Source organism: Ascidia mentula, chromosome 5 (assembly GCF_947561715.1).
Source record: "Ascidia mentula chromosome 5, kaAscMent1.1, whole genome shotgun sequence".
In the NCBI taxonomy this organism is placed as follows: domain Eukaryota; kingdom Metazoa; phylum Chordata; class Ascidiacea; order Phlebobranchia; family Ascidiidae; genus Ascidia; species Ascidia mentula.
In genome coordinates this window covers 16,017,397-16,030,553 of record NC_138570.1, presented here as the reverse complement: position 1 = coordinate 16,030,553, position 13,157 = coordinate 16,017,397, and the positions used below count along the sequence as shown (strand labels likewise).

The window sequence follows — 13,157 nt, the reverse complement described above, 5'->3', positions numbered from 1 at the left end:
AACTCATCCGCTAAATTTTGACACTGATTCATTCATCTTCTATTTTTATTACCCGTCCAGAAATAGTTGCGGTTGCTTTAATATGACGGTAACTTTCTAAATAGGCGAGCGTTGGCACGAAAATGACGACGAAATGAGGTAAATGGTTCCAATTTTAAAGAAGACTATCGAATTAACTCTCACTTTGTGCAAAAAACCTCGACAGAATGTGTGTTGAAATGTAACATTGGTATAAATGTGTGCTTTAAATTGGGGCATCAATATTACACCACTCTTATTATCGGCTACGTATGTTTGCTGTGGAAGTTCACTGATAACGATGGCAGCTGGTAAGCTATCAGAGGCACACACGCGTTGCGACAATGCGGAATTCTTGTATCTGACTGCTCTTTATCGACCCTTAGCGGTAGACGATTTTTAAATTTATTAATCACAATTTAAAAGAGGACCTCTTGGCATATGATAATAGAGATCATCGCGTTTGATTAAAGAGCAATTAAGTATACCTGGCGGTGAAATAAATAAGATGACGATTACTTTTTAGTAGAACTAACATTTTTCCTGCTCCCAAAACAGCCGACGTCATAATTAACCCTTTGGCGACTTTGAGTTTTTACTCTGCTTGAAAAATAACTTTGACAAAAGCCATTTTATAATTTTGTTAAATGATAATTTGCACAAGAATTTAAAGCTCATCTGGTAAGAAAACTTGTTTGGACGACATTTCGGTCGTTATTCAACATACCCTCGTCAGGACAAGTGAAGCGAAACGCCAAGGCGGCGATAGTAAAGATAAATTGCACATTTTTCCAATAAAAATCCGTTCTAGTATTACTAAAATTAACTGCCCCTGATTCAGCCGAGTTGGTGTTTTAGTTTTGTTGTGGTCAGCATGACTGTTTGGTCACCAAACTCTTCCAACCCATCGACTACTGGTGCGCCAGGCCGCGATCCAACGGCAGACAGTTCTTTGAGGAAATCACCTTGACGTGGGCGCCCGATTCGATAACGTTTATGTTTTTATCAGTGCCCACAGGTTCTCTTTTAACTTTTGCGTTTCGACTGTTTATGTTTTAAGTTTATTGTTCATGTGCGTAACTTTTCGTGCAAGAGAAAAAAATGCCTTGATTTAATTTGTTTAGTTTATATAGAGATTATCAGTGAAAAAATTGAAAAGAAACACTCCATCTAAAAGTATTCAAATCGGCGTTGCAGGTAAATAATAAACAGCGAAAATTATATCTCGGTACCCTAATGTTGGGTTTAATTCCTGATTATGGCAACAACCATCGCAACCAATCTTAAACCACCATCCTCGCATAAAAACAGGTTGGAAAACTATCCTAATACCTCAGGCCATTCTACTAAATGTCAAGAAGCCTTGCATTGTAAATTGCTAATCCTTATTAGGATAAACGCACAAACACAAGACTGTGTGAGACATCTTTTTATTCCAAAAGCACATGAAGAACAACTGTATTTACTGCAATATTTCAAAAAGCAAAGTTTGGCATCAATGATAAAAAAATTTTATGATTTTATGATGAAAACTGCTGCTTTGGTTTCAAAGTCTTTGAACCGGAAACCTTGTGACGCACATTTTCAATTCACGATGTCGACGTATATTCGATCCAAATATATTAAATCCTGATTAATGCGGGCCAAAACTTTTACGAAAAATTCACATCAACTTTTTTGGAAAGCAAATAATCACTCAACATGCAAGAATATGCTTTCAGTCATGTTTTGTTTCTTTTTCGTTTGTTGAGGATTCCAGAATGCAGCCTTGGTTTCGCCACAATCCGATAAGAAGGAAAGCGTGGCAAAGGTGCAGTCCCATTGAACTGATGGAGGTGGAAGGGTATGTGTTCCAACACATCTCAATTAAACCAAAAACGAGCAATCTGCAAAAATGTTGGAAACAAACTAACAAATTATTTTTTCTACAGCAGTTTTCAAAAAGTATACAACATGTGAAAACCAAACAAATCAGCAATTAAGTGCTTCTTGGATTTTGATTCCACATATTAATAGGGTATCAAAGAAAAGCTATTAGTATACTAAAAGCTAAACACAATATACTGAATTTATGCATTTGTAAATAAAAAGAACTAACTTTACACATAGATTAATAAACGCTCTATATGCATTCCAAAGTAAAAAAAAAATGCACTGATGAGACCTTTTAGGTCGAAACAGTGGCCATCTGTCTGCAGCTTATACATAAAAAAAAAATGTTTATTTCTTTTTTGGTGAAAACGTTACCTGACTGGCGTGGATAATGATGTTGACCATAACAGATGTGGTATGGTGTGGTAGTACCAGATGTAGAACTGATAATGAAGGGAGCGACTGAAGCACATTCCTATGAGATTGCTGGTAAAAAGGATTGTCACAAGCTGTGAGATATTTAAGTCAAGGAGAAATTTATAGAATTGGGATTTTCAACTATTTTAAAAGTTATTAATTAACAGCTGTATCAATTATTAAGTTGTTCAACAAACACAGTAATTGCTAAAAGTAAAGCTTGGCAAGATGAAAAAATAGTAAAGGATATGATCAGCATTTGTTTTCAAGACACCACAATCCCATCTTAACTTGTAGTTTATCAGATGGAACAAGTCTGCCACATTTCTGAAACAAACTTTGATGTTAGAATGAAATTAAAAAAGATTTAAAAATTTCAACATACACTTCGCAATAAAAACAAAAACAGTCTTTTTTATACAAGTTGTTTTTTTTCCCAAAAAAATACAATTAAGTCTATTGGAAGCAGGTTTAACAACTTTCTATGGGGAACTTTTTCACTTACTTTCTCCACCGAAAGGCAGCAAAGAGGAACAAAACCAGTAAATGTGTAACAAGAAGCACGGCATGGAATCTACGATCTGCAAACATCTCAACAGACAAAAACCTCCAATTTACAGTCCACACATGAAAAAACTGACGACCAAGATCGAAGGATCGAATCAGGTAACCTGATGGATTTGTGGCAAGAAATGGAGCGGCAAGGAATATCTGAGGATATATTAAATGCAAAATAAAATAAAAATTATTTTCCCACAATTCAGGAAGATTTATCTCTAGTATTTTTCGACATCCTGCTTTTTATTTTTCTACAAGGAAAAATATTTGTGTAAAATAGAAAGCTGACTGATTTTCACCTAATAGAAATAACTGTTTTTGTGATTGTGGTATAATTATACATAAGTGGAAATCGTTAGGGCAATTGCAACAGAATAGGGAATGCCTCCTCAAATCAATTAATATTCATTTTTTCCATGCATTTTCAGAACCCACATACAGGATAAGTGTTGATAATACTGTTCTTGATTTTTTCCATATTTTATATTTCGTTAGTAACATGATCCAATGATAGTAGGTAAGATTTGTATGACCTATTTGTTAAAAGGGACAGTTGTTGAAAAATGATATCTCAGCAAAGGTGACATTCCGATCGACCAGATATCACATTTCCCTACCAGGTCAATAAAGACTACAAATTATGTTTAACATTTTGCTATTTTAAAATCTTTCAACAAACCTGCAAAGCAGCACAAATGGACAAATTGATGATTGTTTGTTGGACACCTATCTCACTGAGGTAGACTACGAGCAAACCGGGAGCAAATAAGAGGATGTTCATTTTAATGGAAACTGCAAAACTAAAGAGAAGTGATCCAATGTACCTGAAAAACATCAATCCCCAATTAAAACATAACGAAACATTGTAGCAATTTTTCTTTGTACATTACAATTTTCAAAAGCTTATAAAAAGCTTTCAGGTTAACTTCTGTTCTTTGCCTAATTTTAGCAAAATGCTTGAGATGGAGGCCATCAGCAATTATTAAAGCCGAAATTACAAACAAAATGCTGAAAGTCCAAATCTTATGAATTTGGAAATTTGCAATTCCCATTTTATAAAATAAAACATACCATTTTTTGTCAATAAAACAGTTGAGTGCAAGATAAAAGACCATCATAGCAAGAGGGTCATTGAACAACCGCAGAACAAACAGAGAATGAACTCGATATGAAGTACAACACATGAACAACAACACATAGGGAGGACACTGTAATGCAATAAAAAATTTTTACATAATATTAAAACAATGTCTATATATATGAAGAGAATGGATTACAAATTACCATAACTATGACCCTATTAATTGTTAACAGTAACCATGTGTTCTTAAAAGTAGAAATTGGTTTCAAGCAACAATATAACTTGACATTTTTTCTTACCTTCATAGTTTTTTGGTAGATTCGAGCAACCAACATGAAATTGACGAGGTAAAATATGAGAAATATGTACTGAGCCAATCTTACATTTGTTCCATGGTTTGTTAAATAATAAAGCACAGAGTAAAGGTAAACAAAACCTGCAAAAACAAACGTTAGTTTGAATGCAAAGTTTCCTTCAAGACCATCAACCACCACAAGAAATAAAGTTTCAGACAAAAACATTACTATGCATAAAATACTTTTTCTAAGAATTAAAACAAAACAAATTTTGTATTTAACATCCTGAGGCTAAAATTGTTAAGTTCAGTTTTATCTAAATATATGTATATAATTATATTTATAATTGATTACCTGCTGGATAAACCAGAGGTCCTGTGTCTCCTCTGAGTTCAGTGTAGTTGTAAGACCCATTCAAAAAACCCTCCACTTCTTGCATGTAAGCTTTCCAATCAATCTCTGTATCTGCAAGCATTTATCTCATGCATTTACATCATATACTAACTATTGTTACTCCTGTGAGCTGCAGACAGATGGCCACTGTTTTGACCTATAAGGTCTCATCAGTGCAGCTGTAAATTATATTATTGGCTCCACTTTGCTTACTAGTTCCATTGTTAGTTCCATAAAAAATTGATCATTGCATTACATATGAGCAACACCAATGTGTAAATAATTTTTACCAAACAATAAATTGGAACTATATGCTTACATTTTACTTTTGTGATGATAAAATAATTGAGGAAGATTTCGAAACTCCACAATAAAAGCCCAAGAGCAGAAATGTACTTTGGATCGAACATGAACTTGGGTCCTTCACTCAACAGTTTTTGAACGACCAAACTGGAAATGTGAGGCCTTTTCTTTGTAACTGGCATATTGAATTATTGCAGGACTGACAATTGCACATAAACCTATTGCACCTACCATAACACAGTGAACTAGATTGGTTAAACATTTTTTGAAATGTAAAATATAAAAAATATCACAGAGAATACACGAATAACCACTGTGTAAAAACACATGCACAAACACTAAAAAGAGCACAAAGTTTTACATAAAAGGTAGACAGCATAAAAAACCAAATTTCTAAAAACAGTTTAAAAGCATTTTGTACTTTTTACCAGGCAGTGGTAATTAAGATCTAAAAGAACTTTAGATAAATTACTATCGTCCTAAATATCTCAGCCTCCCTCTTACTTCTTTTGCATTTACGCCCTGATACTGACGCCCTGTGTTCGGCATTTGTGACGTCGCACTTTGCCACCGATTTGAATTAATGAAAGCCAACTCAAGTTTTCTGAAGATTCCGCCTTGCACTTCTTTCTCCTTCGTATCTTTGCCTTTTGTTTTTTCCTGCTTCTCGGTTTGTCTTTGCTTGTTGATGTTAAGTGACATGCTACGAAGACGCTTGTGATCCTCTTCACGCTGTGCGTCCTGGTTCCAGCGGATTGAACAGCCTGTGTCCCATTTCTGTTTGCTTGAATATTTTCCAAATACAGTCACATCGGGTGAGGTTTTTACCTTATCTTTTCCCTTCTTCATGTTTTTTCCAGGGATATTTAGTGAAATAGAGGATGCTGATCCTCCCCAGCCACCAGGATAGTGCATGGATGTATCTGCAGAGCTGATGTAACTTTTTCGGTCACCTGTGTTGTCTTCGTCTCCAGTGGTGTCATCTTCACTCGCACTGGCCCTGCCACCCCTGGTCATCTGGTTCCTGACTGTATTTACTCTGATGCTGCTTGTTGATTTAACCACAGGGACAGCAATTTTGTGTTGCAGCAAGGGGGAGGTACTGGGCTGTATGTTGCAGCACTGTTCCTCGGCTGCAAATATGTTAAGTGGTGTGTGGGAGAGCACTGCTGTTTTTGCCGATTTCACTACATTCTTGTGGAGAAGAAAGTCGTCCAAACATTTGTGGTGAGTCACTTCAGGCGAGGTCACAATATGATCCCTTGTGCTGCAACCCTTTATTACCCCAGATGGGTCAAATCGAAAGGTCTCTTCATCACAGCATGGATAACAACCAGTTGGTGTGTCGGCAGGCATGCCAGTTGGTGGAGGGTACTGTGGTCTTTCCGAGTGATACCTGCATTGTCCAAAATCTGCAAGCTGAAATGTGTGACTACATCTGGAGCAAGTTAGGTTGTTTACCAGGCCCCAAAGTCTCCAGTACACAAGACTCCATTTGTGCAACTCCTCATAAAGACGTACAATGAATGCATTGATGTCCCAGCTTCGGTCAGGAATATGTTCATGCTGTAATAACCCAGTATGCCCAATGGTAATACGTTCATTAAAACAGGAAATACTTCTGCTCTGCTTTACCGTCATTACACGGTGGCATACTGAACATTTAAATAGATAGCAAGCTTGTCCAAGTGAGTCTTCATAGTTAGGATTTGGTTCAAAGAGCTTTTCAATTTTTTTGCAATAAAGTTTACTTTTAAACTTGTCTTTTCTGTCTTTCACGTCCTCCAGTTCATTGTGAGTAAAACGTGAAGCAAGCAATGAGGTCAATTTTTCATTCACGCAATTCATGTTGCATGGTGCAGCAATTACTGATGACATGTTCTTGTGACAAAATGTGATGCAATTGTCAACCAGTGTGTCCATTTTCAAAAAGTCAGATGAGATCAGAATTGAAATAACATTGCTGGGATCAAGTTGAGGCACATTGCAATCATCCAGCAAATTAGTACCACGTTTAACGTACCTCATTAGCCAATCAAATATGTGAATATCACAGTGAACCGAAATGTCAACTTCTTCCAGTCTCTGCGATTCAACAGAGAGATAATCAGCAAAATACTTCATTTCTTGAATTAAGAGATCTCTTGGGCAGGTAAAATCTTGTTTCAGGTTTTTTGCTTCGTCACAAACATGAATCACCATATTTGGTCCAGAAGTTTGGTTCATGTTCCCATTGATTTCATCTCGTTCCAAGAGATCTTCTTTCTCAGGGCAATCTCCTTTGACACTGTAACTATAGTCATGGCTTGCTGATAAAGCGTTTCCCTTCTCTAAAGAGTCAGTTGCCCCATTTGTGTCTTGCTTTTTAGCTATTAGTGAATAAATATAAGAGTACATGTTCTGTCCATTATCCACAGTCTTGAAGTTGTTGGATATTCCCAACCTTTTTAGAGATGCCACAAGTTGTTGTGTCTGTAATTTTGACTCCATGTCTCACAAGTTTCCTAAAATACTTGCACACAACATATATTTGTAAATAACACTGCAAATTAATCATATATTTAGGAAAATGCCCACATAGAAAGCAATTGTAACTGAAGAAATATTTTTAAATAGTAAATTGTCACAAAACTGCTTTGCTCTGCAATTACAAATATACTTTTAACTTTACCCATGTCATGCAACAACTCAAATTAGGAAAGAATGGTCGCTTGTGACACTTAATTCGTTGAAACTTTCAACATTTTCAACAGCTGACAGAAGTGCAAAAGTTAGCACATACGCAGGAAATGACTCCGTTTATTCTCATTCCTTATGGTGTGAATTAAACCCACTGTGAATAACGCATTTGAAGTGATATTTTGATTGCACAGCATCCAAAATTTTAATTCTTGAAAACACAACGTGTTATCAAGAATCGAAAAACTTTTGAGCGTTACTAATGACAAACCATTTGTGCCTTGGACCGTGACAAACCACCGATACGTAACAAACAACAGTGCAAAATATTATTAAAATGTATTCGTGTATGATCATTTTGCAGTTCATGTTCTTGTATTAAAAATTTATTTTTGCGTGTTGCATAGTTACGGTGAAAATGTTTGTGTGAGTAATGTTTGTAAATTTTCTGGTTTTGCTCTTCAGCTCCAAACAGCTGTTATTTGTTTGGTCACGTGCTCAAACGTTGCGTCATGCGAAAGTGAAGTGGGAAAATACTTAATACACCATAACACAGCCAGGTCGCAAAAACTGATCCGCATGTAAGTCTATGCAACACAGCAATCCATACGAACGATATCGGCCAGGTGTTAACAAAGCAGCCACCTGTTATTTTGGTTATAAATCAAAATTAAATACGCCACGTAATTATACAATTAATGATCGATTGAATTTGTATGTTACTCAGACTTATCTGCGAATCAAGGTTTAAGACCACCTGGCTGTGTTATGGTGTATTAGTCTTTTCCAAGTATTTGTTAATATCACACAAACATATATATCTTCTGAAATTATACCAAATTATGTTTTTGTTTCCATGCTTGTGGTATAAAGTAGAAGAAAAATTATCTTGGAATTTATGATCATTCAAATATTTTCATTGTTTCTTTTGAAGAAAAATTTTGGAATTAAATAGGCTACAAGGTTGTAGCATACAAATTCTTGTCGCTGCCCTGCATAAAACAGGTTGGATCCTGTGTTGCGGGGCAGTATGGTGAACACAAGCTACTTTCTGCCTCGCACTGTTAAATCCATAGGATCATGGGGATACAAAAAGATATCAGTCAAATACCAGAATGTCTGTGAGTCCATTGAAAACATTGTTACAAAAGGTGGGTGACAATTATTTTATTCTGTAGAACCTGGCAGCAAAATATTTTGAAAACATGTTTTTACTTTCTACTTTCAGTTACATCAAAACAACAAGCTATACTTGAGAAAGCAATTGTACAGAATGTATCAGAATCTTCCATATGTCCAAGAAAAAATGTTCAACAATACTGGAAACCAGGATTCACAAATTACAAAACAACCCTTAAAGGTGAAAAAACTGATCCAAACAGCTAAATAACCAAGATTTAAAAAATGATAATTTTTATGATTGTCAGTTTTAGATTGTCTTGACATAATAAAGAGAAAGTCTGACAACAGTAATTCACTTGCAGTCATTACATATGTATTATAAAGAATCATTATTCAAAAGAACAATTTCTATTCTTTTGCTGCAGAAAATGCAATAAAAGCACAAAAGAAATTGCTCTACTGTGATGTGAGAGCTCGCAGCTTTTTTAGCAAAGACTTTATGTGGAGAAGACCAAGGAAAAACCACTTGCTTGCCTTTGCAGGCTTGTTTCTTTATCAAGAAGATATGCAAGAAAAGATATTGGATGCTAAAAAGCAATATGAAATATATGACAGAATTTGTGCTGACTTGAAGGTTTATTGTTTTATGTTTGGCTGCTTTAGTTGGTAATTTTTAGCACTATTAATTTTGTCAATAAAATGTTGCTACTGTGTGCACTATGTGTAGCATGTAAGTATTGAAATATGGTCACTATATATTTAAATATTATTTTGCCTAAATTGTTTCACAAGGCTTAGTTTTTTTTTCCTGCTGTACTGTGGAATTATGTCTTTTATGACATAACAATTAGCTGATTTGATATTACAGTCATTGTTTCCCTCTGAATCAACTTGTTCTCCTCTGATCTCCGAAGAAGAGGGAAACAGTTTAAATGATTACAAGCTGGAACTGCCTATTTCTGTGGATACAAGTGGAACTACTTATGATGCAGCTTTAATAGCTGAGGTATATGCACAATTTAGGGCACTATGCTTATTGAAAGAATTCTGGCATATCTTAATTATCAAAATTTTTTTTTGTTTAACTTGTGCCCTAATGCAACAGATCCACAACATAATAATTTTAACAAAAAATGATTTATAGGAAAGTGAATTGGATGATTTGCAATCTGAAAAAACTTGTTCTGAGTTTGATTTTTGTGAAAGTTCCATTGGACCACAACCTATGTATCAGAAAGGTGAAATTTCTTTTTATTTTATTTTTTTTCATTTTATGTCCATGAAAACATGTAAAGAAAATGTAATTTACTTTATGTTCACAGAAATTTCAGTGAAGGCTTTTCATTCAGTTCCACGATATGAGTCACCTTTATCTGTGCTTAATTATCATGATTCTGAGCTTGCATGTTGTGGACGTGGAAGATATACGTTTCACAATGGGTACAAGTTATGTTAATAGTAAAATTGTTATAAGGCCATGGTACAGCAAATAGACATTCATGAAATAAATAAAACATGTCTGTGTTTTGGCCTTTTTGTTCTCAGAAACATGTCTCAATCTTTACTGTGTAAAGTAGTGTTAAAAACCTTGTTTTTATGTCAGGTGTTTGTTTGTAATTATTCACACTGCAATTTATTTCAATCGCCATCTCATGTACGTAGAACTCAACCTAGGAAGAAAGACTTACCACAACATGACAACATTATCCACTTTGAGAAAGTCTTTTTTGGTAATTTAAACCAGAAAAATGAATCTGAAAGATTTTCTTCTGATCGTCAAGGAAACGGAAATCATGTGCTCTTTGCTGTCACCAAGAGGTAAAGTCATTTTTTTCTTTATTCTTTGCATTTAAATTTTTTAAAATCATTGAAAATATTCAAATTAGACAAATTTAATTTGTGAATAATGTTCGTCCATTGTAATTGTCTTTGATCATGTCAAAGTCTTTTCAGATGTGCCACAAACTTATCGTCATACATGGATAAGAGGGAAGTTGGTCCGGACATAACTTCTATACTGTTTCTACAAACTCTGGAGGCTCTCGCTCATCTCGAAGCTCACCACTTTGTTCACAGGGATATAACACCTGATAATGTTATGTTGGATTTTGATGGTATGTTTCTGAATTTAAATAATCAATCCACATAACTATGGTGTGAAAAGACATGTAGGTGTAGTTTTGTTTTCTTTTATTTTCCAAAAATGTTTACTTGGGTGGATGTCAGGAATAATTTAATATTCCAACTGCTGCACTTGTACCATATTTATATATGTCGGGGATGTTTTACTTACCATGAGTTAACACTTTGAATCAAACATGCAACTTGAGCATTCTCTCATTGCTGAAAGCAAGCTAAAGTTTTTGCGCTGTATTTTGTATTTTTCTCGTATGCTGCAACTGCTCGGACATTACTTATTTAGAAACTGGAGAGATTCCCCATGTGATACTTTCCGGGTTTGGTCAGTGTTTTGGAGGTACAAGAAGTGAGGTACTTGTTCCATTTGAGGATAAAAGTTTGGACACCCGATTCGGAAAACCGCACGCAATTCCTCCGGAGGTAAATACTTGTTGAATATGGCGTTTGTGAGCGGTTATCAAATCAAATCAAATCATGTTTATTTTTGCGAGAAAAGCAACTACGCGACGAACAAAAAACAAGGAAATGAAATGGCATGGGCACCGATAAAACCATAAAGGTTATCGAGTCAGGCGCCCATGTAAAGGTGATTTCCTTTACATCAATCAATCAAGGAAACATCCGTCCAGTTACCTTAGGAGGCAGATGTTTAGTGTGAAGAATATCGATTCGTCACAATGGCTTTATTTTTTTTACTTGTAGTTACTGGTGCAATATTTATGACCTGATAAATCAAGATAGCGCTCGCGAAAGCTCTTGCCATGTAAACTTCCCGTCTGTCAAAAACAGTGCAGCAGCAACTACTAAAAGTTATAGACCTGAGTAAAACACGGGGTATTGCAGAAATTTATTTCCTCGGTATAACGTGGCGGTAGGAAAATTTCGTCATCGTATTTCATAAAACGTAACATTTTTGGCTTGGAATTTGTTTATTGCACGGTGTATAGCCACTCTTACCACAGTTGATAAAAAGAGAGTAACATGCAACATTTTTCTGATGTTTCCATGAGAGTGTGGTGTAGTGGCCGTTAAGAGGTTTAGTTTCCATTTACTGACGAAAATTTTAAACCTAATAAAATGTACACAGATATCACGAGCAAAACCCGCACCAGGTTGCAGAGTGGATTACACGAAGTGTGACGTATGGATGGCCGGTGTTGTGCTTTACCAACTCTTGACAGGATCAAACCTGTTTCATGGTCAGTTGTTGTTATTCAGAAAATAACATCATTCTCCACTTTAATCCTTGTATGATATATTATGATGTATGTAGCTATTAGCTTGAAAAGTTGCTGTTGCCAATGAGAAGAAATATGAATTATTGGCATTTTTTTTGGCAACGCAAAAACGGGAATACACTAATTAAACACGTAGTTTTACGTATGCGTATCAGCACCTAAGTCACAGTTTCGTGTTGCTTAAAGTGATTTTGAACATGTTACGTCTGGTTGTTGATCGCCATTGTCCAACCCATGGTTTGTTTTTATTTAGTGGATGGTCTTGACTCCAGAACATACAGAGAAAATGATCTCCCCGACTTGACTGATGTCCATGCATCCAGAACGGTTAAAAATCTTGCCCGGAGTTTGTTGAGCGTTGACCCTGCCAAGGTTTATTTTTATTGAATGACGTCACACTTCCAATAAATGCGTTTTGTTGTTTCTTAAAAACGCAATTTACACTAAAATCCATTCGAATTATTGAAATGAAGTAAGAAGGGCTTTTAATCAACCAACTTTTTTAACCGCAAATAAACCATTGAGTTATCGTGATTCACTTTCTTTTGCTAAGACTTAATCATATTAATTAGTAAATCACTTAATATTTTTTCCTTTTTTTCATGTGTATTATAAAAATCCACCCTTATACATTACACTGAATTGTAATTGCGCAGAGACCTACAGCCCGAGAAGCAGCGGACATAATGCATTTCGATATTTTCGCCGTCGCTCCTGTACCACCACTAGATGACGCAGCGTTGCTTAGCAACCTTCGCAGTTGGGCGGTTTCGCACTTCGCCGAGGCGATTGTGCGAAAAAAAGAAAATCCCGTTCTGTACAAAGTGTGCGAGAATTTCTTCAAGGAAATGAATCCTGATAGAATGATGAAGGCCTTTGATATGTGGATAGTCATCAACTGACAGTGTATCATGTTGTGTACAAATATCACCCTTTCCGCGCTTGTAAATTTTCCGCTTTCTTTTCGTTAATGAAACTATTTGCAATTCTTTTGTTACAATGCTGGTGGTGTAATTGTAATAAAGCTTTAAACGTACTTGG

General features: G+C 35.5%; 3 protein-coding genes across 4 annotated transcripts; 1 reads left to right on the top strand and 2 right to left on the bottom strand.

Moving 5' to 3' along the window:
* Positions 1-1,429: 1,429 nt before the first annotated feature.
* LOC145901557 (dol-P-Man:Man(5)GlcNAc(2)-PP-Dol alpha-1,3-mannosyltransferase-like) lies at positions 1,430-5,144 on the bottom strand. The gene is made up of 9 exons (XM_082989284.1): positions 4,955-5,144; positions 4,597-4,707; positions 4,246-4,382; positions 3,937-4,073; positions 3,545-3,689; positions 2,813-3,018; positions 2,558-2,634; positions 2,266-2,401; positions 1,430-1,904 (listed from the first exon to the last, which is right to left on the bottom strand). The coding sequence occupies exons 1-9, from the start codon at positions 5,118-5,120 to the stop codon at positions 1,736-1,738; spliced, it is 1,284 nt and encodes a 427-aa protein (XP_082845410.1). The 5' UTR covers positions 5,121-5,144; the 3' UTR covers positions 1,430-1,735.
* Positions 5,145-5,398: 254 nt separating this feature from the next.
* On the bottom strand, positions 5,399-7,473 carry LOC145901556 (SANT and BTB domain regulator of class switch recombination-like). Its single transcript, XM_082989283.1, has one exon. It carries the CDS (start codon positions 7,426-7,428, stop codon positions 5,410-5,412), a length of 2,019 nt encoding a protein of 672 aa, XP_082845409.1. The 5' UTR covers positions 7,429-7,473; the 3' UTR covers positions 5,399-5,409.
* Positions 7,474-8,554: 1,081 nt separating this feature from the next.
* LOC145902422 (serine/threonine-protein kinase Pink1, mitochondrial-like) lies at positions 8,555-13,152 on the top strand. Of its 2 annotated transcripts, none has more exons than XM_082990379.1 (12): positions 8,555-8,768; positions 8,846-8,977; positions 9,165-9,373; positions 9,608-9,745; positions 9,884-9,977; positions 10,062-10,179; positions 10,402-10,557; positions 10,693-10,853; positions 11,162-11,298; positions 11,966-12,077; positions 12,370-12,488; positions 12,773-13,152. In XM_082990379.1, the coding sequence occupies exons 1-12, from the start codon at positions 8,648-8,650 to the stop codon at positions 13,016-13,018; spliced, it is 1,743 nt and encodes a 580-aa protein (XP_082846505.1). In that variant the 5' UTR covers positions 8,555-8,647; the 3' UTR covers positions 13,019-13,152. The 2 variants fall into 2 exon arrangements, with proteins under 2 accessions (XP_082846505.1, XP_082846504.1); XM_082990378.1 differs by having other exon boundaries at positions 10,684-10,853.
* The last annotated feature ends 5 nt before the right edge of the window (positions 13,153-13,157 follow it).